The 26,210-nt window shown below is 46.9% G+C and overlaps 1 protein-coding gene across 1 annotated transcript; it reads left to right on the top strand.

Moving 5' to 3' along the window:
* Nucleotides 1–24,027: 24,027 nt before the first annotated feature.
* Nucleotides 24,028–25,001, top strand: LOC120670433. Its single transcript, XM_039950526.1, has 2 exons — nucleotides 24,028–24,717; nucleotides 24,798–25,001. The coding sequence occupies exons 1-2, from the start codon at nucleotides 24,076–24,078 to the stop codon at nucleotides 24,819–24,821; spliced, it is 666 nt and encodes a 221-aa protein (XP_039806460.1). The 5' UTR covers nucleotides 24,028–24,075; the 3' UTR covers nucleotides 24,822–25,001.
* The last annotated feature ends 1,209 nt before the right edge of the window (nucleotides 25,002–26,210 follow it).

The following is a 26,210-nucleotide window of genomic DNA, read 5'->3' as shown; positions in this document are numbered from 1 at the left end:
TTGATCATCCGACTTTAGGACAATGTAGCGCTTATCCCATAGGATGTAGCCATGAATGGCTTCTGCTAGTGTCCTCTCCCCATCGCCTCCAGGAATATCAAGCTTGAGCATCTCCCAACCCTGGCACACCTGCTCCACGCCAACTCGTGTGTATCCAGGCGGAATTTGCTGCCCGTGGTACACGTCGCCTGGTTGGGTTGGCATGGTGGTACCGTACGCAACAGTGAACATTAAGTTCTTAACGGCAGTCTGCATGTCACAAGGTGTTCGCTGGGTGATCTCATCTACTGGAAATCGCTGCGGGGCCGACGCTTCAACTGCAGCCTGGATCCCCGTTGGCTCGGCGACAGCGACGTCTGTGGAAGCGCAGCTGCTTTTCCGCTGAGACAGGTGATCGGCTGCGACATTAGGCTCTGGAGGCACCGTTTGCGCTTGTTGTTGCTGACTCATTGCTATGGCCACTTGGCATTGAACCTCTTCCTCCAGTCTTTGATCGTGTGACATGAGCCATTCCTCTAGCCTTCGCATGTGCTCCCGCTCATCATTCTTTCTTCTTTGCCGGCTTCTATATGATTCAATGTAATCCCTGAACCCATACTTCCACGGAACCACGCCTTTGCCTATTGTGCGGCCCGGATGCTCTAGATTCCCAAGGGCGTAAGTCAGCTCGTCCCTCTCTCTATCTGGCTGGAATGTTCCCTCGGCCGCTGCTTGCATGGCCTCCTGTAGTCTCTGGGCTGCTCGCTGGATGTTTGGCCCATAGATGCAGTCACCAGTCAATGGGTCCAAGCTTCCCCCGTGACCATAAAACCAGGTCCTTGACCTTTCAGGCCAGTTCAAGGTCGTAGGTTGGATGCCTCTGTCAAGCAGATCCTGCTCCATCTTCTCCCATTTGGGTATTGCAAGCTTGTAGCCTCCTTGGCCTAGAGTGTGATGGTACACTTTCTTCGAGGCGTTGTCTTTGGCCTTCTGCACCTTCTGAAGCCCAAGCTCTGAAGACTTGTATTCCACAAATGCATCCCAGTGACCCCTGAGCTTTTCGAGCTCGCCGGTAAATACGGGTGTGGTCCCGATCTTGGTATATTTCTTCGTTAAAATTTTCTTGAATGATTGCAGCTGTTCGGCCATCTTACTCAGGGTCCAGCGCTTGCATATCTCTTCGGATTCAGCTGGAACCGTGAAGTTTTTCTTAAGCTCCCGCCAGCACCATTCTTTTTCTCTTTCGGGTACCGCATCCCGTTCCTCGCTTGGATTGTAAGCTTCCCAGAGTCTGAAGCTGATCGGGATATGGTCCTTGACAATACAACCGGATTGTCTTATGAATTTTTTGGCGGCAGCTTCTGGAGCGATCGGTTCGCCATCTGGACCAACTTCCGTTCTAATGAACCGCCCTTCCAGTTTTTTTGTTGGGCCTCGCTTCGTCTTTTTCTGCTGCGACGATGATCCAGATGGCTATAAAAAAACATTCATAGTATTCATATAGATTCAGATGAAAATATGATTGTCACTACAAATAAGTATAGTTGTGATATGTACATTAGCACTTTGTTCAGCCTCCGAGTTTGGTGGTGACGAACCGTAACGCCGCAATAAATCCTCAAGATCAAACGGATGTTCCTCGCCCCTTGCCATACATTCTCTATATTCTTTTTCCAAATAACGGAGCGCTGCCCTATGAAAAGCACTAGGTTTTTTTGGACCGACGACCTATTCGAGTTGTGCCCTTCTCTCCAGAAGGACAACGATCACCCCCACCGGCGCCACTTCCTCCAGCTGCTGAAGCCATATTTTACTGAAAAATACCTTTATTTTCCACAAAATTATAAATTCTTACCATTACAATGCAAAAAATATTTACTATTACAATTACAATGATCAGATTAATAACTCTTGCAAATAACAATGAAATCATATAAAAAAGACGAAATGTATCATTAATCCTCAAGAAATCTCTAATTAATTGAAAGAAATCTCTATAACTTCTAATTACTTTGACACCCTTCAGTTCCAGGAGTACACTCTTTTCAATATCCAGAAACCCTCTAGAAGAAAAATAAACCTTTATTTCTGAAAATGTATATGTCAGTAACCTCAACCCTGCGGTGATGACACTGCCTTTCGGGGGGACACGGTGCGGTACAAGGATGTCACCAATCGGCCAGTCGCAGCACCAACATTTACGATTAATAGGCACAACACTTGGCACAGGCAGCATGCTCGTTGATATGCTCTCAGTACAACAACGGGCATGCTGACTGCGTCAAATGCTGTATTCTTATCAATCGGAAGTGCTGGTGATGCGACCAACCGATTTGCGACGTCCTTATAGCGCATCGTGTATCCCTGAAAGGTAGTGTCATCACCGTTGGATGGAGATTAACGACGTATACTTGTTTCGAAATAAAGATTTTTTAGCTTCTAGATGGTTTCAATGTGAGCCAGATTAAATACATCACTAGAGTGTCAAAATAATCCATTCATAATACAAAAAAATTCTATAATATACTCATTTCATTAATTCATTCATGAATAAAAAAATCAACTATCCACAATATGGTTATATATACAAGTACATCACATGAAGTGTCTACACTCATTCTAAAAATTTCTACTATCCACATACTCATCTAAATCTAAAACAAAATCACACCTACATATGCAATCTAGCTAGCTAAATATCCAAGAAATGAGCTAGCTACACATTTTCTCTATTTCTAAAGCATGAAATGAGCTATACAAGCCAAGGAAGAAGAGAAAAACAAGCCCCAAACCTTTAGCGCCGATGGATGGATGGGGAATCAAAGATCTTCACAAATGTGGTGAAGAAATGAGCAAGAACTCCTCTATCCCGAGCCAAGAACAGCAAGAAAACAAGTGAGCTGAATGGTTCGGGCGGGGGGAGAGGAAAGGGGATAAGGGGCCCAAGGCCTTTTGTCCCGGTTGGAGGCACCAACCGGGACAAAAGGGGTGACTTTTGTCCCGGTTGGTGGTTCCAACCGGGACAAAAGGCTACGTGGGCATTTTGTCCCGATTGGTGTCTCCAACCGGGACAAAAGGCCCCTGTCCCCCCCCCCCCCCCCCCCCCCCGCTGGCCCGGCTAGCCGTTGGACCCGGGACAAAAGCCACCTATCGTCCCGAGCCCAAAGGCCGCCGGGACAAATGGCCTGGAACAAAGGCCTGTTTTATAGTAGTGGGCGCTGTCCATGTTCATGAGACAACCAACAAGTATAATTCAAACAGTCCTTGCATTTTTCATATATGGAGCTATCTCTATTCATTATGTTGTCTAGGTCTACCTAAAATGACTGGTGAACAGTTCTCGTGTTTGACAAAAAGGAACGGAGACCTGATATTTTCGGTGCTTAATTCAGTTGTTCAACGCGTAAATTAAATAACAGTCCCTGTCTGTATCTGTGGGTTGCAGGTTTGACAAATTTATACGAGAAAACTAGCAGTGCGGAGTATTGTCTGGTGCGTCTAATAATTTTCTCGCATTCATATATGTACTAGATTATATGAATTTGAATTCAGGAGTACAGTAGATGTCATGATTTAAAGGCTTAAAGGTCAATTCAACTCCTGGGGCCCTTGATTTCCCCAATGAATGGGAAACGAATGTGATAGGCGTTGGCTAACTCCTACACTTGCATGTTCAGCAAGTGGCGCTGGCACCGTACGCTTCCATGTCAAAAAGCATGTATGAAAGCATGTTGGAATGGGATCCCTTGAAGAAATTCGATTGCATTATATTGCCACTGCTTGCGTGATAGGTGGTGACACATAGGTTATAGGCAACGAATTTTCACCGAAAATACAGGCCACAAGATAATTAAGGTAGCTCTAACCAGAGAATTAATTTGTGCGTGTCTGCTTATATGCTCCCTCCGTCCTGAAATATAAGGCATTTTGATATGTCCTCGGGCAAAATTATATTACGTCATTAATTTGAATATATTGTTCAAGAGAGATGCCAAAAACTTTCCTGTCAGTAATGTCAAGTTATTATTCTTGATGAAAGCTATATATATAAAAAATGTAAGGCCAAAAACTATATATATAAAAAAATGAAGAGTTCTTGTGGTTGGTATTGGAACCTTGCAAGATATATAGAATCCTTGAGTGAAGTCAAGGCAGCAGTTTGCAATTACCTATCAACATTACACCGGTGACATCACGAGAAAATGATAGGACACGGGTAGGGCCAGGCATTCTCTACGTACGGGAATTGAATTGTGGACTTCGGACCACATCCTTGTCATCTTGGCAAAAAGAGAGGGGGAGAGAAAAGTTGCATCCATATCACATCCAATCCAAATTCATGGATCCATATCCTCGGTTCACTTCGACTCTCTGATAGGGACAAGGACACGATCTTTTGAAATTCTTTCCCCTCCGAGACATTTCCTAGAAGCCGGGGCATTTTTACACACAAGAACAAAATCGTTTCCCTACACTGATCTAGAAAAAAGTTTAATAAATATGCCATGAAAAAAATGACAATTTAAATCTTGAAGATTCTTTGTGAATGAAAAGTTTTCTGAGTGCGTGGAAAAGCAAACATCATTCTTGGATGTTTCTTCTTAACATCACCTTTATTTAGCCCCATTTAAATGTGAACTTGTTGAGCTTTGCGTAGAAGATTAAATTCCTGGAATTATTAGTAAAAATCATATTACCAATTGTAGGATGGCAGATATTATTATTATTTTATGAACGAAAGGATGGCAGAGATTATTATTCTACAACTGTGCAATAATGTTTCAATAACCCGTGACGTAACGGTTACAAGGTATATGTATATGCAAAACAATGTTAAATATATTTTAATGTTATATATTGGGCAAACATTGCTGATTATTCCCATCCATTCACTAATCCTTTTAATTAAGCTCCAACCTACCAAATTCATTTATTTTAAGATTGACCGAGAGTTTGCTTATTATACGGATGTTCAGCGTTCTGAAAATAAAACCCTTCTCCCACAAACAAAGCTCACACAAAGATCTGAAGGAGCCTATAGCATACGTCAAAGCAGACGTCGGCGCTTTTGTTCTAACTGTAGCAGCTATCGTCCACATGGAAGACTTCACGCACGGCTACCATCTAGCTCGCTGCCTAGATGACTAGGCTTTACACTCGAGATGCGACTACGGTAACTTTGTCGTGAGGAGGAGCTTCAATTGGCCACGAAACTGTTGCCGAAATGGTCGACATGTGTACACTTGTCGCCTCAAGCAGTGGCGGATCCAAGGGGGCTAGAGGGGCTCAAGCCCCCCCCCCCCCCTACTGCTTGGGAGCCCATGGATCTCCCCTCGGCCCCTCCTCTAATTTTTAGACTCCATGGATGAACAATGGGGGCTGGAGGGCTGCTGGAGATAAAAGACGACCTGCTCGTGACGTGGGCCAACTGGCCAAGTGAACAGCCCAGCACAGCACAAAATTTTTTGAACGGCCCAAAAAGCCACCCGCAAGCCCATTCAGTCCACTCACAAGGCCACAATCCAAAAGAGCCCAAGTCCAGTAGTTCCCCCAATCACAGTGCCATCCAAATCCCTAGCAGGCACGCAGCAGCTCGGTCGGCTTGCTCTGCTCGCGTCCGGCGGCGGCGGCGCCCGGCGGTCGACGAGCGGACGGCTCACGGCGGCGGTCGCTGGTGGGAGAGCTGCGGCCGGGGGCAGCACCGAGGCAGCCGGAAGGGTCTCGCGACGCGCTCCGCGCAGCGCGCACGGCGCATCTGAGCTGTGCCCTGCCCGCGCCGCCGCCCGGACCCGCGGCCGTGGTCCGCCGGTCGCGGTCCACGGAGGACGGGAGGAGGCGGCGTGGCAGCAAGGCCGCGCGTGCTGCGGGCGGCCGGGCGCGCCGGAGTCCGCCCCGCGCCGCCGTGAGCCTGCGACGCCAGCCGCTCAGAGCCCCGGACCCGCGGTCCTGATCCACGGAGGAGGCGGCGTGCCACGTGCGGCGAGGCCGCCGCGCGTGCGACGAGCCGGCGTGGCCGCGGGCAGCTGAGCGCAACGAAGTCCGCATAGGTGCATGGCCGGAGAACGCCACATTGCTTCGTATTTTGGTTATGTGGGAGGCTATATTGGAGGTGCTTGAGATTGTGAAGAAAGATTCCATTAAACCTACATATACTGGTGGTGCTTTTGGTCTGATTAGTAAAATGGAAAGCTTTGATTTTGTGTTCATCATGCATTTGATGATTGAAATATTGAGCACCACAGATACTTTGTCACGTGCTTTGCAAAGAAAGGATCAAGATATTGTCGAGGCAATGCATTCTATCATGAGTGTGTGGGGTTAATTTATGGGCCGAAATCAAGATGGGCTTAAGGCAGAAGACTGAAGAAGACTTGTAAATTGGCTCCTGCGTGAGCATCTGGGCCACATGGGCCATGTATCTTTAGATTTAGTTCAAGGTTAGAGATAGAGTCCGATCGGGACAAGATTAGTTTAGATTGTTTCCCAAGTCTCCGGACTATAAATATGTATACTTTGTTATTCGTAAGGAGAGCGTCATCACGTCTCGCAAACAACAACTCTCGGCGCATCGCCACCCCTAATCCTAGGGTTTCATCCAAGTGAGTGCCATGCTGCCCTGATCGCTTCTTGCGATCAGGGCGGTATTGTTCTTGCTTCTACCTTTGTGTTACTCGTACTGAAGCGTTTTTTATGGCGAGTAGTACTAGTTATCCTGATGTTCGTAGCATGGCTTTTAGTAGATCTGTTGTGCTTCGTTGCTTGTCATCTACGAATATCATGTTGTCTCTGTGCAGTCTCGTTTCAATCTCATGCTAGTTCTTGTCGCATAGAATTAGTTGCATAGAGGCAACACCCTGCTTCTTTTATATTTAGTAGATTTGATCTGTTCTGGTTTGCTCTTATCTTAAGAGTTGGCGTAATATCTGCTAGGTTAGGCCTTGCAAACGGATTGGATGATCCGGTGGTGTAATAGATGCTTTATCTTAGCCCAGATAGGGATTGTTCCGGGAATCGGCTCTTGCTAGTTCTTAGGCCTCTGTTTTGGGTTGTGGTTTAGTTATCTGTTATGTTCATTAGGCCTAGTCACGTGTAGGATGTTCCGATCTAGCAGTGAAGCTGTTACCATCATGGATTAGATCAATTAGATTTAATTGAAGCAGTTTTATAGTTATTTGCTTTATTCATCATATCTGGATACAATCAGATCCCATCTGACACCGGGACTCGATCGGCTCTTTAAAGCCGATGCAAGAGTCGTCCCGGGGAGCCAACCACGGCTCGGACTTACATTTACACGTGTCTTTGTATGCAGGAAACTGTTCGGAGCACGTCCGCACCCTCCTGATCGGGTATAAGTCAGGTGGCACGCCCGGTTTTCACACATCCTCCGGGCGCGTGACGGAATTGCGGGCCGTCGACGAGGGAGCAGTGCCTGCCAGCGCCCCAGCAACCTCCCGGCTCTTCGTGTTGCCCGTCGCTGCTCGCCGGTGGGATTCGACTGACAACACATTCTGGCACGCCTGGTGGGACCCTTCTCGGCAACAACGTCCACTGCAACAATGACTGGAGCTCAAGATCAAGAACCCGCTCCCAAGCCCGTCACGTATGAAGAGCTTCCTCCTGAACACAAGAAGAAGTATGATGAGGTTTTAAGCTCTGCTGGAAGCCGATCTCATCGGCTCTTTTGAGAAGACTCGCAACCATGGCATCAGGTGGAAGGGGTTCTCACCAGAAGGCGCTCTTGACAATGTAGATCTGTTTGTACCATCTGAAGAGCACACCAGAGCCCTGCATCTGGAGATGAACTACATGGTGGCCCATGCGCTTCATCGGCACTCTCAGAGCCTGATGAACGAACTCGAGCGCATGGTGCATCGCGTCATCCAGGAGATAATCAAGAACCAGTACTCTCCATCGGGGCCAATCCTGGTGAGTCACACAGAGGAAGCTGCACTGCATTCTAGGCCGCAACTGCCATTCTCATTTGCAGCTCCCAGACCACAGAGCTCGCCGATCTACGTCGTCCACAAGGTCGGCAGTGATCCTGGAGAAGGTCAGTTCCTCACCGAGCCACCCAAGGAGATTCCGCATGGCTACACGTGCGCCTACATCCCTGACAGCGTCAGTCCAGCACGCTCGGTGCAGATGGTGAACCCAGGAGCTTCTCGAGCAGACGCAGAAAAACAAGCGTGGCTGGCAAAGTACGCTATTGGGTCGAGTGCTGAGCCATCAGCCCCAGGAGTTCTTAGTGTGGAGCAGGTCAGTGCGATACTGAGAGACCAGTTCGGCATCCTGCCCAAGAGGAAAGCGATCGGCTATTCCAAGCCGTATCCAAGCAACTATGACTTGATCCCACTGCCACCCAAGTATTGGCTCCCGGAGTTCACCAAGTTCAACGGGTCAGAGGGAGCTAGCTCCATCGAGCATGTGAGCCGATACTTAATGCAGCTTGGGATGATCTCAGTGTCTGATCCATTGAGGATCCAGTTCTTCGGCCAATCCCTTACAGGCCTAGCTTTTGGATGGTATGCATCACTGGCTCCGGATTCGTTTTGGACTTGGAGGCAGCTTGAAGATCAATTCCATACCCAGTACCATTCGGAGGCTGCTGAAGCTGGAATTGCCGACCTCGCCCAAGTCAGGCAGAAGCGAGGAGAGACTGTGTCAGAATACATACAGCGCTTCAGGGAGGTCAAGAACCGATGCTACTCGTCGCGCATCACAGAGAAGGAGGCACTCGGTCTGGCTGTCCTGGGACTCGCTAAGCCGATCAAGGATGCGGCTTTTCAGTTGGAGTTCACATCTCTTGCGCACCTGGTGCAGAAGCTTACAGCGTACGAGCATTATCATCCTGAGCTGTACCAGGACAAGTTCAAGCGCCATGTAAACATGGCCCAGGCGGATGAATCTGATGACTCTGGTGAAGAGCAAGAAGTGGCCGTGGCAGAGTGGACTCGGGGGGCAAACCCCGTCCCGTGCAAGTGGGTCAAGCAGCAAGGGCTTGTGAAGGGCTTCGACTTCGACATGACCAAGGTAGAGCAGATATTTGATCTGCTCCTTAAAGAAAAACAGCTGAAGCTCCCGGAAAATCACAAGCTACCAACGCCCTAAGAGCTGTAGGGAAGACTGTACTGCAAATGGCACCACTCGTTCACTCATTCCACGGGTGAGTGCAAGGAGCTACGTCGTCAGATACAATCGGCTATCGAGCAAGGCCAATTAATCCTGACTCAACACACGATGAAAGTTGACACCAAGCCCTTCCCGCAAGCTAACGTGATGGAGCTATCAGCTTTCGGATCCGAGGGCCAGGACTTGGCATTCCAGATCAACATGGTGGGACCCATGCGCCGCCATGATAAGCAGAGGAGAGAGGCCGCTTCTGGCAAACGGCCGCAAGATGAATGTGAGCTGGAACAGCGGCATGTGACTGAAGAGCAGGTGCGCCACATCTGCAATCAGCTTCCAGCTTCTAATCGGCTTCTGGAAAAATACCAGTACCAGTACCAGCTATGCCGCCGATATGAATCGAAAGAAGACGAGTACGAGCACCGCTCAGGAAGGACATTAGGGAGGTGCCAGGCTATACGCGACCACTGGCATTGCCCGTTCTTCAGGTACTGTTGGAATTCCGGCATGAGCCGATTACCTACTATAGATGATTGCTTGGAGTGCAGGCCTCGAGGACACCAGCAGGACAAGACATCAGTGTTCCGGCGCTTGGGGCCCGGAACGCGTCAGGATGACCACGTGAGGCGCCCATCCAGGGGTGATTCCGAGCCAGAGGAAGAAGACAGGTACCATCGCCCATGGTGCTGTCCTGACGGGCTTAATTAGTCGCAGAAGCGCAGAGTACAGCGCTTGCGCAATCTGGAAGAGGCAGAAGCAAAGTACCTCGACGTGCTAAGGAAGGCGTGTCCGGATCTCGCGGAGCAAGTAAGGCGACCGCAAAGGGAGAAGAGGCGCCCTCCAAGAAAAGAGTGGCGCCCCAAGCAGACAAAAGCCGATGAAAAGCCATCGACTGATGTGAACATGGTGTTCGTGCTCCCGTCAGAGTTTCGAGCACCCCAACTGGGAGAATCGGCCATCGCGCAGCTGGATCTCGGCGCCACGGGCTTGTCGTCGCGGCATTGTCGCCGAGCGGGCGTCAGGATGCGACGTGCTCGACGAGCAGCGGGCAGCGACGAGGCAGGCGGGGGTAGCAGCAGCGCAGCGAGCTGCTCTGCCCTGCGCTCGGGAAGCAAGGAAGCAGAGCAGAGGAGGGAGAAAAGAGAGAAGAGAGAGAAAGAGATAGAAGTCAGAGAGTTGACTTTAAATTTTCTCAAAATTTTCAATGGAAGCTCGAAAAAGTTTGAACACGAAAGTTGTTCAAAATTCAAAATCCTACAACTTTTGTTTCAGGCATTTTCCCAATTGAGTTTTCGTTTGAAAGTTACAAATTCAAATTTAAATGCAAAAGAAATTACCCTATACACATGGTTTTACGAATTTTTCTCCAAATTTTGTGTGCTAACTTGAAAAACTTTAAACATGAAAATTGTTTGTTATATGAAACTCTACAACTTTTGTTTTGGGCAAAATTAATTTAAGCTATGGTTTGCACTTTGTATTTTCGGATCTTTTCAGCATTTTCTGAAATTAATTATTCGAGAAAAAGTAATGCGGATCGACTTATCATTTCATGTGCAAAAACTCACTTTCTTCCGATGACTTCAACTAGACTTTGGTTTATTATGATTTTAGTGAGGTGTCTATGAAATTTCATAAGCAAACTTGCATCAGTTTAAAAACTATTTAAAGTTTTCGACCTAAGCACCTATACACCTGGACACACTGACATTCAGCCATTTGTTTCAAAGTTTTCTGATTAATAATGCATGATTTGGTGCTAACAACCTTTGATTAGCTAATTAAAAACCTGGGCTGTCACAGCCAAGGGGTGGCAAGAACGGGGCGCATCCAACCGGAGATGCGCAGATCCGGCGAGGGGAGGGGTGGATCCGGCCACGGGCAGCGCGGATCCGGCCTCCGGCAGCCGGCATCGAGCCCGACGGTGGCGGGAGTAGAGACACCGGTGAGAGGGCTGAATGGGCTTGGATTTGAGCGGGAGAAGGGGGAGGTGGGAGAGGAGAGAGGGAGGAGGGAGGGACGGCGGGGCCGCCGCCGGCGCTGGCCGGCGACGACGGCGGAAACCTTGTTGATCTCGTGGATCGGAAACTCAAGCTTGTTCGGTTTGAAGGAAATTGGAGGGGTGGAAAGAATTAAATCCCCAACAAGTTAAATCCCTCTTAATCCGCTTCAATCCTTTTGTGAAAGGGATTAACTGAACAAGTTCTAAAATAAACTGACTTGGGAGGTTTAGAAGTAGGATAAGTGGTGCGAAAACAAACTAGCTGACCCATTACTATGATCTTGTGGCGTCCATCCTTAGTTTGTTAACCTAGATCAGGCAGCAAAAAGAAGTGTCATCTTTTGTTAACCCTGCAATTCTGAGTATACATGCGCAGCTCGGTTCTGTTTGCTTTCTTTCAGAAACATCCAGGCTGCGCCTTTTCATTCTTTCGCTTCCGAGCTACTACTGTATGAGCATTGAGTTGTCATGCAACTGTAACGCCCGGATCTTCGTATCATTGTCCTGCAGCAGAAGATACTGCTCCGTTTTAACCTGCCACGATGTTGACTGCTTAGCTACTCAGTAACACTCGCCGTGCACGCTGCCGCAAGGAAGAGGCGATCAAGCGAGAGGCGTTCCTTCACTTGCCGGCTTAAAAGTCGCTTGCCTCCGCCGCCCAGTTGGTCACCGGCTGTAACCATCAGAGACACTGTTCTCTCGCACCCATCGATCTCTTCTCACCAACGCCTGCGCTGCAAAAATCACGAAACCTTTTCGGTTGGTGCTGGCTTTCCGGCGGCGAGCAGAAAGGAACGCATCCCATGCTCCTCGTTGCTGGAGTGTGGACAGGCCCAGAAGGTAGGGTCGTAGGGACAACACTACACTCTGTTAATGAAGAGCCGATGAAGTTGATCTCTCCAGCCTTCAGGTCGATGATTACCTTGATAGGGAGGGCTGGTGCCTGAATGTCAGATGCAAAAGTTACAGTTTTTTTTCTTTTGACAAATAAAGTTACAGTTTTGGAGAATTTTACAATGATTAAAAAAATAAGAGTCATCCATCTGATAGAATCGTATGGTGTACCTGGTGGTACAAAAATGTGGAACCAAGTACTAAAAAGTGTGATTGAATACTAATTTAATTAAATATTTGTAAATACCTTCCCTTGATCAACAGTCAGAAAAAAATCTCAAGGCAAAACAATCTGAAAATACTCATTGGTATTTTACAATTATTGTAGCAAATCTCACAGTTTTTTCCCTTCAGGATCTGGAACCAGGCGCTGCAACTATGGATGGATTCGGATCGGATACGGATGAATTCGAATCCGGATATCACATTTTACCACATTTTAATTCGAATACGAATACGAATCCGAATCTTCTCGAATACGAATACAAAACGGATGGTTCAAATTCGAATTCGCATTCGGATGTTTACTCAGAATCAACTCGAAATTATTTTCCTAAAATTTAATCTAGACGAATAAGATATTAGTGTCAACTTCATAGATAGCCAACTCGAATTAAAATCAAAGTACTACATAGATCAAAGTAAACTAAAATATGGGTTCTTCATACAGTACCATACCAAATCAAAGTGAAATCCATCCTTAATAACAATGGTACGACCATTAATGTTAAATTAGATAACAAAGTACATGACATTCAACTCAAGTGAACTAAAACTAAAGTGTTTTCTGGTAGCAGTCATCAGTAGGAGCTGGCAGCAGACAATAGTAGTAGTACTCAGTAGCACAACTAGCACAAAAAGGTCAAGCACCTCTGATTGCCTACAAAAAAAACGTTAATTTGTTAATAACACATGTACAGATTTGACACAATTATCTAATAAAAAATCCAAAGGGAATAGTGAATACCTAAAGAGAGAGCAATCCTAAACATCTTCCAGTTCCACAATGTTGTCACCGTCGACATTTTGGTCAGCAGCATTAGAAGTATCTACATCATGAATGATGATATGTATAAACAAATAAATCTGAGCATCTGAAACTAACATCATGTAGTCAAGTTAAATAGTTTATGTACCTCCATCTTGGTCGACATCATCATGAATACTTAAACCAGATAAATCATCAATGATTGAAGATACATCACTTGGATCTGAAAGAATAGACAACAATTACATGGGAAAAATCAGCAACAACTAATCTACCAACTGGACATACAAGCAAACAGTACTGAGAAGTATAGAGGTGAAAAATACCTTTCCATGTAGCCCTTATCCAATCCTTTGTGCAAATAAGTGCCTCGACAACATGAGGGTCCAAACGACTACGATATTTGTGAACAACTCTTCCTCCAGCACTAAATGCAGATTCAGATGCCACTGTTGATGCGGGAACAGCCAAAACATCCCTTGCAATTCGAGCAAGGATAGGACAGTTTGCACCATGGGCTTTCCACTAGCTCAGAATGTCAAAGTGGTTATCTTCTTTCCAGTTCAGCAATGGTTCATTGCTATATTGATCCAACTCAGATTATTCTTGGCCAACTTCAGTGTTTTCCCTTAGAAATGAACTTAATCTTTTTCTCTTTGGCTCCTCATTCAAGTCTGCATAGCACTGAGATGTTCTAGCATTTCTAGCAGTTCTAACTTGAGTTTGTTGCACATTGCTAGTTGTAGAAGAACTGGACATAGAGGCATAAGATTCATAAAGATTTTTCAAAATTCTTTTGAATTCATACATATCATCATATCCATATTCATCTGACATCTCAGTATAATAAAATTCAACCACCTTCATCTTGTACCTTGGATCTAAGAAGCATGCAACAGCTAGAGCAGTATTGCTCATCTCCCAATACTTGTCAAATTTCTCCTTCATGGACTTTGCCATGGAAACAATGAAATTGTTGCTGCTTTTGAGCCACTCAGTGATCTTGAGGTTAATCTCACAAAATTCAGAAAAGAACAAGTTTGCTGTTGGATAATAAGATCCTGACAAAAGTTTAGTGGCCTCATAAAAGATTTCCAAACAGTTGCATAAGGAAGCAGCATTGTCCCATTCTTCTCTTGTAGGAGCATGCTGACCATATTTCTCAGGATGGAGTAGAATAAGCCTTTGGAAAACTCTTTTAAAGTGAAGAGCATCGGCTAGCATTAGGTAGGTTGAATTCCATCTAGTGGACACATCTAAAGAAAGACCTCTTTCTAATATTCCCAAATCAGCAGCTTGCTTAAAAAACAACTACTCTTGCAAAGGTGAGCTCTTAATAGCAACTACTAATGCACGAATGTGTGCAATAACAGCTGAAATTGTGTTCACACCATCCCTAGCAATGAGGTTAATAATATGGGCAGCGCAACGCACATGAAAGAACTTGCCACCACAATGTATAGAACCTTGATTCTTGAGGATAGAAACGATCGTGTCCACACAAACATCATTTGAAGAGGCATTATCCAAGGTCAATGCAAATAATTTATGATCAAGGTTCCAAGAGGCCATGTTTTGCATAAATGCAGCACTCAAATTAGCTCATGTATGCCTTCCTTTAAGATGCATGAAGTTTATAATCCTTTTATGTATCCTCCATTCATCATCAATGAAATGACAAGTCACACATAGATACCCCTTATTCTGATTGGATGTCCACAAATCCATGGTGCAGCTAAAGCGGCAGTCAAGAGTGGAGAAAAAGTCAAATAAACTCTTCTTCTCACTGTGAAAGATATCCATGATATTGGTCCTACTGCCCTTGCGGCCCATTATTGGGAAATTTGGGCGCAAAGATCTAATAAAATCATTTGTATACTCATGCTCACAAAAGTTGATTGGATATTCATGCATGATAATTGCAAGATAGTATTTTCTAACACTAGTCTCCTCATCATACTTCAAAGAATCTGAACTTAGTTTCTTTATGCTAGGTTTCTCATTTTTTTTCATCATGAAATGAATGATAGTGATTCCATAGGCGTGTGGTACCTTGATTGCTTTGGGAACTAAGAACATCATCACAATACTTGCATACTGCCCTCGGCTTCTTGATAACCATGTCATCCACCTTTTCTTCAACAAAAACTTCAGTGAAATGCTTCCAAATAGGTGAAGTTTTCTTCTTTGCACGCTTGACTCTGGTGGGTGGAGTTCCTCCTGCTGCAGCCTCAGATTCAGTCACAACATTAGCTGCACCACTTGCTTCAATATTAACCTCTGTGTCCCTCTCACTTGCATTCGCATTAGCAATGCCATTTAGTTCTCCTCCATTTACAGATGTCGCTGACCTCTGCAACGAAGAAATTCTTGTAAAAGTTGATAGATTCAATCCATTTACATATTTCAGTTGATAGATTAATTTTTTGGGAAAGGTTGCCTAAAAATGAAATACCTGGTTATTTCTTGATGACCTTGTGTTTCTTGAAACCATGGTTACTGATATGCTTCACCTGTCCCTTTGATTCCAATTCTCTAAAACACGAGGTTAAGTATTAGAGAGGCTTGTTAGATTGGATCTGATATTATAGCTATCTTTTTTTTCAAATTTAAAGCATACATTAGTTAATTTTGCAACAGTTTAACAAGCTACTCTATCTATATTTTGGCAAACCACAAAGATCAACTAGGCAAACAGCAGTTCAACAACATAAAAGCATGAAGCATGACACAGCTGCTCAAGAACACAGAAGCATAACAAACATCATATCAGGAGAGGTAAAAATATAGAAAAATAATTTTACATCAACACATTTTCACATGAATGGCCATATATGCTCTGTCGTTCATCATACAGGGCACCAAGTTCATGATCCAAACATAGAAACATAAAAAAATGTCACCTTGAAATCAGAGGAGGGGCTGCCGTAGGTGCACAAATTTGGAGGGGAAGTAAGAGCGCAGACCTTCACTGGCGAGGCAATGGAGTAGCAGACTAGACCACCGGGGGAGATGAGCAGCTGCCGTGGGAGGATGAGGAGGAGCAGCAGCAGCCGTGGGAGGACCAGAGGACGAGCAGCCGTCGGGGGCGCTGCCGCCGGGCCGTCGCGCCGTCGGCGCCGGGCCGTCGCGCCGACGCCGCCGGGCCCGAGCAGGTAGGGTTAGGGTGCACGGTGGGGAATTTTTGCCTTTGGATGAGGAGAAAATGGGAGCTGTACATGGATGGATAAGGTTATAAGGTTCGCGGGTAAAGGATTTTTGCGCTCGCAGGCAGAGGAATCATGACGCGAAGCGATGGCGCGAGCGGGAGGAAAAGGCGCGAAGTCCGCGAGCGGCGGGTGCGCGAGCGCGCGGCTGAAATTGTTAGCGGATAGCGGATACATCCGGTTTCAGATCCGGATCCGACAGAAATTTGGATATCCGGATCCGGATCCGGATTTAGTAATCGAATTCGGATGCTTTCCATTTGCCATCCACATTCAATTTGAATACGAATTCGGATATCCATATTTGCGTTTTTAGCGGATACGAATACGGATAATTCGGATTTCCAGACATCCGAATCCATCCTTAGCTGCGGGCGGCCGGGCGCGCCGGAGTCCGCCCCGCGCCGCTGTGAACCCGCGACGCCAGCCGCTCAGAGCCCCGGACCCGCGGTCCTGATCCACGGAGGAGGCGGCGTGCCACGTGCGGCGAGGCCGCCACGCGTGCGACGAGCCGGCGTGGCCGCGGGCAGCCGAGAGCGACGAAGTCCGCATAGGTGCATGGCCGGAGAACGCCACATTGCTTCGTATTTTGGTTATGTGGGAGGCTATATTGGAGGTGCTTGAGATTGTGAAGAAAGATTCCATTAAACCTACATGTACTGGTGGTGCTTTTGGTCTGATTAGTAAAATGGAAAGCTTTGATTTTGTGTTCATCATGCATTTGATGATTGAAATATTGAGCACCACAGATACTTTGTCACGTGCTTTGCAAAGAAAGGATCAAGATATTGTCGAGGCAATGCATTCTATCATGAGTGTGTGGGGTTAATTTATGGGCCGAAATCAAGATGGGCTTAAGGCAGAAGACTGAAGAAGACTTGTAAATTGGCTCCTGCGTGAGCATCTGGGCCACATGGGCCATGTATCTTTAGATTTAGTTCAAGGTTAGAGATAGAGTCCGATCGGGACAAGATTAGTTTAGATTGTTTCCCAAGTCTCCGGACTATAAATATGTATACTTTGTTATTCGTAAGGAGAGCGTCATCACGTCTCGCAAACAACAACTCTCGGCGCATCGCCACCCCTAATCCTAGGGTTTCATCCAAGTGAGTGCCATGCTGCCCTGATCGCTTCTTGCGATCAGGGCGGTATTGTTCTTGCTTCTACCTTGGTGTTACTCGTACTGAAGCATTTTTTATGGCGAGTAGTACTAGTTATCCTGATGTTCGTAGCATGGCTTTTAGTAGATCTGTTGTGCTTCGTTGCTTGTCATCTACGAATATCATGTTGTCTCTGTGCAGTCTCGTTTCAATCTCATGCTAGTTCTTGTCGCATAGAATTAGTTGCACAGAGGCAACACCCTGCTTCTTTTATGTTTAGTAGATTTGATCTGTTCTGGTTTGCTCTTATCTTAAGAGTTGGCGTAGTATCTGCTAGGTTAGGCCTTGCAAACGGATTGGATGATCCGGTGGTGTAATAGATGCTTTATCTTAGCCCAGATAGGGATTGTTCCGGGAATCGGCTCTTGCTAGTTCTTAGGCCTCTGTTTTGGGTTGTGGTTTAGTTATCTGTTATGTTCATTAGGCCTAGTCACGTGTAGGATGTTCCGATCTAGCAGTGAAGCTGTTACCATCGTGGATTAGATCAATTAGATTTAATAGAAGCAGTTTTATAGTTATTTGCTTTATTCATCATATCTGGATACAATCAGATCCCATCTGACACCGGGACTCGATCGGCTCTTTAAAGCCGATGCAAGAGTCGTCCCGGGGAGCCGACCACGGCTCGGACTTACATTTACACGTGTCTTTGTATGCAGGAAACTGTTCGGAGCACGTCCGCACCCTCCTGATCGGGTATAAGTCAGGTGGCACGCCCGGTTTTCACACATCCTCCGGGCGCGTGACGGAATTGCGGGCCGTCGACGAGGGAGCAGTGCCTGCCAGCGCCCCAGCAACCTCCCGGCTCTTCGTGTTGCCCGTCGCTGCTCGCCGGTGGGTTTCGACTGACAACACATTCTGGCACGCCTGGTGGGACCCTTCTCGGCAACAACGTCCACTGCAACAATGACTGGAGCTCAAGATCAAGAACCCGCTCCCAAGCCCGTCACATATGAAGAGCTTCCTCCTGAACACAAGAAGAAGTATGATGAGGTTTTAAGCTCTGCTGGAAGCCGATCTCATCGGCTCTTTTGAGAAGACTCGCAACCATGGCATCAGGTGGAAGGGGTTCTCACCAGAAGGCGCTCTTGACAATGTAGATCTGTCTGTACCATCTGAAGAGCACACCAGAGCCCTGCATCAGGAGATGAACTACATGGTGGCCCATGCGCTTCATCGGCACTCTCAGAGCCTGATGAACGAACTCGAGCGCATGGCGCATCGCGTCATCCAGGAGATAATCAAGAACCAGTACTCTCCATCGGGGCCAATCCTGGGGAGTCACACAGAGGAAGCTGCACTGCATTCTAGTCCGCAACTGCCATTCTCATTTGCAGCTCCCAGACCACAGAGCTCGCCGATCTACGTCGTCCACAAGGTCGGCGGTGATCCTGGAGAAGGTCAGTTCCTCACCGAGCCACCCAAGGAGATTCCGCACGGTTACACGTGCGCCTACATCCTTGACAGCGTCAGTCCAGCACGCTCGGTGCAGATGGTGAACCCAGGAGCTTCTGGAGCAGACGCAGAAAAACAAGCGTGGCTGGCAAAGTACGCTATTGGGCCGAGTGCTGAGCCATCGGCCCCAGGAGTTCTTAGTGTGGAGCAGGTCAGTGCGATACTGAGAGACCAGTTCGGCATCCTGCCCAAGAGGAAAGCGATCGGCTATTCCAAGCCGTATCCAAGCAACTATGACTTGATCCCACTGCCACCCAAGTATCGGCTCCCGGAGTTCACCAAGTTCAACGGGTCAGAGGGAGCCAGCTCCATCAAGCATGTGAGCCGATACTTAACGCAGCTTGGGATGATCTTAGTGTCGGATCCATTGAGGGTCCAGTTCTTCGGCCAATCCCTTACAGGCCTAGCTTTTGGATGGTATGCATCACTGGCTCCGGATTCGATTCGGACTTGGAGGCAGCTTGAAGATCAATTCCATACCCAGTACCATTCGGAGGCTGCTGAAGCTGGAATTGCCGACCTCGCCCAAGTCAGGCAGAAGCGAGGAGAGACTGTGTCAGAATACATACAGCGCTTCAGGGAGGTCAAGAACTGATGCTACTCGTCGCGCATCACAGAGAAGGAGGCAGTTGGTCTGGCTGTCCTGGGACTCTCTAAGCCGATCAAGGATGCGGCTTTTCAGTTGGAGTTCACATCTCTGGCGCACCTGGTGCAGAAGCTTACAGCGTACGAGCATTATCATCCTGAGCTATACCAGGACAAGTTCAAGCGCCATGTAAACATGGCCCAGGCGGATGAATCTGATGACTCTGGTGAAGAGCAAGAAGTGGCCGTGGCAGAGTGGACTCGGGGGGGCAAACCCCGTCCCGTGCAAGTGGGTCAAGCAGCAGGGGCTTGTGAAGGGCTTCGACTTCGACGTGACCAAGGTAGAGCAGATATTTGATCTGCTCCTTAAAGAAAAACAGCTGAAGCTCCCGGAAAATCACAAGCTACCAACGCCCCAAGAGCTGTAGGGAAGACTGTACAGCAAATGGCACCACTCGTTCACTCATTCCACGGGTGAGTGCAAGGAGCTACGTCGTCAGATACAATCGGCTATCGAGCAAGGCCGATTAATCCTGACTCAACACACGATGAAAGTTGACACCAAGCCCTTCCCGCAAGCTAACGTGGTGGAGCTATCAGCTTTCGAATCCGAGGGCCAGGACTTGGCATTCCAGATCAACATGGTGGGACCCATGCGCTGCCATGATAAGCAGAGGAGAGAGGCCGCTTCTGGCAAATGGCCGCAAGATGAACGTGAGCTGGAACAGCGGCATGTGACTGAAGAGCAGGTGTGCCACATCTGCAATCAGCTTCCAGCTTTTAATCGGCTTCTGGAAAAATACCAGTACCAGTACCAGCTACGTCGCCGATATGAATCGGAAGAAGACGAGTACGAGCACCGCTCAGGAAGGACATTGGGGAGGTGCCAGGCTATACACGACCACTGGCATTGCCCGTTCTTCAGGTACTGTTGGAATTCCGGCATGAGCCGATTACCTACTATAGATGATTGCTTGGAGTGCAGGCCTCGAGGACACCAGCAGGACAAGACATCAGTGTTCCGGCGCTTGGGGCCCGGAACGCGTCAGGATGACCATGTGAGGCGCCCATCCAGGGGTGATTCCGAGCCAGAGGAAGAAGACAGGTACCATCGCCCACGGTGGTGTCCTGACGGGCTTAATCGGTTGCAGAAGCGCAGAGTACAGCGCTTGCGCAATCTGGAAGAGGCAGAAGCAAAGTACCTCGACGTGCTGAGGAAGGCGCGTCCGGATCTCGTGGAGCAATTCAGGCGACCGCAAAGGGAGGAGAGGCGCCCTCCAAGAAAAGAGTGGCGCCCCAAGCAGACAAAAGCCGATGAAAAGACATCGGCTGATGTGAACATGGTGTTCGTGCTCCCGTCAGAGTTTCGAGCACCCCAACCGGGAGAATCGGCCATCGCGCAGCTGGATCTCGGCCCACGGCCAATTATTTTCGAGAAGCCCAAGGAGAAAAGCTACAAGCACCTGAAGGGATTGTATCTCAAGGGCTTCATCAATGGCAAGCCTGTGAACAGGATGTTGGTCGACACTGGCGCCGCAGTCAACCTGATGCCATACTCTGTGCTGCGCCGATTGAGTCGTTCTTCTGCCAATCTGATCAAGACCAATGTGATGCTTAATGACTTCAATGGACAGCCATCAGAGGCGATGGGGGTCCTAAACGTGGAGCTGAAAGTGGGCCACAAGACTGTACCAACATCGTTCTTCATCGTTAACAGCAAGAGTACATACACAGTGCTGCTTGGAAGGGACTGGATTCATGCCAACTGTTGTATCCCCTCCACAATGCATCAGTACCTCGTCCAATGGGATGGCGATGAAGTAGAAGTGGTCCCTGCAAATGATTCCAGCGAGGTCTCGGTTGCAGATATGAACGCCTGGGATGCGGAAGGACAAGAGCCGATCTCAGGGATCGCCCTAGAAGACTGTGATCGGATCGAGGCGACAAAAAACGGACTGAGGCTGGTCTTATCCACTTGCCTCACAGAATAGACGCATCCTGACAAGCCACGGGGTGTAATAGTAATAGAAAGGCCGGTCCCAGCGATCGGCCCCAAAAAATAGAAAAATTCTGTTTGTGGTCGGAATTGTTACACCATGTACACACGATGGCCTGCCCTGGCAGTTGGCCACTCATCGACTATTGGGTTTCGAATGATACTGAAAGTGTAGAAGCGGCCAGCCCACGCGGTTGGCCAAATAATTTTTTTGTCATCTCCCTGTGTTTGCCGCTGATCTTGTGGATAATGAAGACTCGCTTGCGTTCGCAGCTGATTTTTCAGACGATGGCAAACTCGGATACGGGTTCACATCAGCTGATGATTTGGAAGAGATTGACATCGGTCCTAGGGATAAGCCACGGCCGACATTTATCAGCAAGAAGTTGGATCCGGCTTTGCGAGAGGAGATGATTGCACTGCTAAAAGAATACCGGGATTGCTTTGCATGGGACTACACCGAGATGCCCGGACTGGATAGAAGCATAGTCGAGCATCGGCTCCCGCTCAAGAAAGGGTTTCGGCCGTTTTAGCAACGAGCACGTCAGATGAAGGCCGAAGTCCTAGAAGAAGTTAAGAAAGAGGTGGAGAAGATGATGGATGCTGGGTTCATCAGGCCATGCCGATATGCAGAATGGATCTCTAGCGTGGTACCGGTACAAAAAAAGGATGGCCGGTGGCGTGTTTGCGTCGATTTTAGAGATCTCAACAGAGCAACACCAAAGGACGAATACCCGATGCATGTTGCAGAAACATTAATCAACGCAGCTGCTGGCCACAAAATGATGAGTTTTATGGATGGCAATGCCGGTTACAACCAGATCTTCATGGCCCCAGAGGACGTGAACAATACTGCGTTCAGAGTACCAGGTGCAGTTGGTTTGTTCGAGTACTTGGTTATGACCTTCGGGCTGAAAAATGCCGGTGCAACGTACCAACGTGCTATGAATTACATTTTCCATGATCTCATCGGCAAGCTGGTAGAGGTTTATATTGATGATGTCGTGGTCAAGTCCAAATCAGCTGGGGGGCATTTAGAAGATTTGCGTCAAGTTTTGGAGCGGACTCGGAGGTTTGGGCTCAAAATGAACCCAAAGAAGTGCGCTTTCGGTGTGTCGGCCGGTCAGTTTCTATGATTCCTGGTGCATGAATGGGGAATCGAGATCGGCCTAAAGAGTCAAGAAGCTGTAAAGACGATGAAGCCACCTACTACAAAGAAGGAGTTGCAGAAACTCATTGGTAAAATTAATTTTGTCAGGCGATTTATTTCTAATCTGTCCGGATGCATTGAGCCGTTTATGGGGTTAGTAAAGATCAAATCCGATGATGAGTTTCGCTGGGGGGCAGAACAGCAACAAGCTTTCAATGAAATCAAGGAATATTTGTCAAAGCCTCCAGTATTGGTTCCTCCTCAGCAAGATAGGTCGTTTTATGTGTACCTATCCATCGGTGACACTTCCATTGCTTCGGTGCTAGTACAGAAGCATGACGGCCAAGAAAGGGTGGTTTTCTACCTCAGCAGGCTCATGTTAGACGCCGAGACGAGGTATCCTGAAATCGAGAAGCTTTGTCTTTGCTTATACTTTACGTGTACGAAGCTTCGCCATATTTTGCTCTCGGCGGAAACAATTGTCATATGCAAATCGGATGTCATAAAACATATGCTGTCGGCCCCTGTCCTTAAAGGCCGACTTGAAAAATGGATGTTTGCATTGTCCGAATTCGACATCCGGTATCAGCTTGCAAAAGCAGTCAAAGGACGAGCACTGGCGGATCTTGTTGCGGACAGGATCAGCACTGATATTGCTGCATTGTTTATTCGTGCTTGGGCTATGTTCTTTGACGGATCGGCTTGTGATGATGGATGCGGTGTGGGAATTCTGTTGGTGTCACCTCGTGGGGCGACTTACTCCTTCTCCATCAGAATGACTGCCCCGTGCACCAATAATTTGGTGGAATATGAAGCCATTCGCAAAGGGATGGAATTGCTTCTCGAAGCCGGTGTAGAAGCGGTGGAAATTTTTGGATGATCCGGTGGTGTAATAGATGCTTTATCTTAGCCCAGATAGGGATTGTTCCGGGAATCGGCTCTTGCTAGTTCTTAGGCCTCTGTTTTGGGTTGTGGTTTAGTTATCTGTTATGTTCATTAGGCCTAGTCACGTGTAGGATGTTCCGATCTAGCAGTGAAGCTGTTACCATCGTGGATTAGATCAATTAGATTTAATTGAAGCAGTTTTATAGTTATTTGCTTTATTCATCATATCTGGATACAATCAGATCCCATCTGACACCGGGACTCGATCGGCTCTTTAAAGCCGATGCAAGAGTCGTCCCGGGGAGCCGACCACGGCTCGGACTTACATTTACACGTGTCTTTGTATGCAGGAAACTGTTCGGAGCACGTCCGCACCCTCCTGATCGGGTATAGGTCAGGTGGCACGCCCGGTTTTCACACATCCTCCGGGCGCGTGACGGAATTGCAGGCCGTCGACGAGGGAGCAGTGCCTGCCAGCGCCCCAGCAACCTCCCGGCTCTTCGTGTTGCCCGTCGCTGCTCGCCGGTGGGTTTCGACTGACAACAGTGTGAAAGAGACCTTGCAGGATATGAGGGACAATGGATGGGAGCCATTATTCAAAAGAGTGAAGTCATTCTGTGATAAAAATGAGATTGAAGTGCCAGATATGGATAAGGAGGTAAATGCTAGAGGGACATCTGCACGTAGAAGGCAAAAGGTAACAAACATGCATTTCTACCATGTTGAGATTTTTCTTGCTGCCATTGATGCCATTTTGACCGAGATGAATCATCGATTTAGTGAATCTAGTTCAGAGTTGTTAGTATGCATGGCTTCACTTAATCCAAAGAACTCCTTCTCTAATTTTGATGTGGATAAGCTTGTGAGACTTGCTGAAATATATGCTGAAGATTTTGATATCGGTCATCTTGCGGTGTTGCCAAGTCAACTTAAAGCATTCCACCAACGTGCTAAAAGAAATAGAGAGTTTCTTGGGTGCACAGAACTTTCAAAGGTTGCTGAAATTATTGTCAAGACAACCATGAATACCTCTTACCCATTAGTTTATCGGCTCGTTGAGCTCACATTGATACTTCTAGTGGCAACAGCTTCGGTTGAGAGGGTTTTTTCAGCTATGGCTCTTTTAAAGATGGATTTGCACAGCAAAATAGAGGATGAATGGCTCAATGATTTGATGATATGCTATGTTGAGAAGGAGATATTTAGAAGCATTAGTAGTGACAAAATCATACATCGGTTTGAAGATATGAAAAAACGTCGTAGGCTTGTGCCTAAAGACAATTTAGTGGTATGCTTAAATCTATTTGAATTTCATATTTTTTTGACATTATTATTTGCCCGTTCACTTATTTATTTTGTCTTGTGTAGATTGCTCCTCATGGGGAAGATTGAAGAAGAATAACGGGTGTCATTGTCAGCACGTCTCATTATGTTTTGGTTTCATGTTTTTTAATGGGCAAAACTTCATATTCGTCTTTTGCTACTTCTCGTAATGTACTTATCTATGTTTTCATGAACATGTCGTTCTAGTATTGGTCTAGATTGTATGCTGGCAGTTGGCTTCAGCCCCCCCCCCCCCAATCATTTTGTCCTGGTTTCGCCCCTGGCCTCAGGGATGACAGTTTGAACGATCCGAGTGCATGCACGTACTTACGTACGTGCGTACGCAGGACACATGCAATTATTCTTCTTCTTTTCGTTCCAAGAACACACACATGTACAGGCCAAGATCAACCACTCAGAAAACATGAGGACGACGTTGTGACACAGGACAAGTATGCACCGTACAGATGCAAGTCCTCTTGCGTGTTCTCATGAGGTAGAGAGGGAAAAAAACCGTGTAGAAGATCAATAACAACAAAGTCTTTTTGCGTGTTATCGGAAAAAAAATAACTGCATCATATGTATTTGTTTGTGAGTTTATTTGTCTACGGCACATTAATTATTTGATTTATTTGTACAATATATATGCTCATCATTGAGAAATGAAGCAACTGCATGTAGGTATTGTAGTAGTCACTGTGTCTTCTTAATTATCACGTCGATCTGTGCTTTAATCTGTGTCAGCCTGAGCTCTAGTTAAGTGCTGCTACAGTCAGACGGTACTATGTCTTCAAAGGTTTAGGAGCACACGGAATGGAAGATGAACTGAATGAAGAAGAAGGGGATCGTTTAATTAGTCAAGGCTCGAGATTTGAAGCAAGCTGCCTATAGCTAGAGCCGTCATCGTCATGTCATTAAAGACGGTGCCAACCTCTTTAATCCTCATAGACTTAAAGGCACTCCTTTGCCTCTTCTGCCGTGTTTTCCACTGCTACACATCAGATTGTTGTATAGATAGATTCAGCAGGGGGGGGGGGCTAATATATCATAAAGAAGAACACGGCCTAAATTGTGTGCAGTATACACTATCAAATATCAAATGTCATTAAATTTGAAGGTCATTATGGTTTTTAGTTTCATTGTACTCCCGTAATCATTTATCCCTTTTTGCCATGGATTATTTATCCAGATTAGAACACATATATACTCCCTCCGTTCTAATTGTATGTTATTTTGACAAATCTAGATATATAAGTTCTGCCATTTATCTGATCTAGATATAGTGTTTATCTAGATATATAGTAAAATTATATATTTAATTTGACAAAACGACTTACAATTTGGAATGGAGGGAGTAGAACAAATTAAAGAGCTTGGGTGAAATCCAATCCGCAGCTAGATTTTGTTGCAGTTTCCCTAGAGGTTCATGATCAATGTCATTTCTATGGAGATTCCTAG

Source organism: Panicum virgatum, chromosome 4N (genome assembly GCF_016808335.1).
Source record: "Panicum virgatum strain AP13 chromosome 4N, P.virgatum_v5, whole genome shotgun sequence".
NCBI lineage: Eukaryota > Viridiplantae > Streptophyta > Magnoliopsida > Poales > Poaceae > Panicum > Panicum virgatum.
Note: the sequence above shows the minus strand (reverse complement) of the source record. Positions and strands in the feature narration are given on the sequence as shown.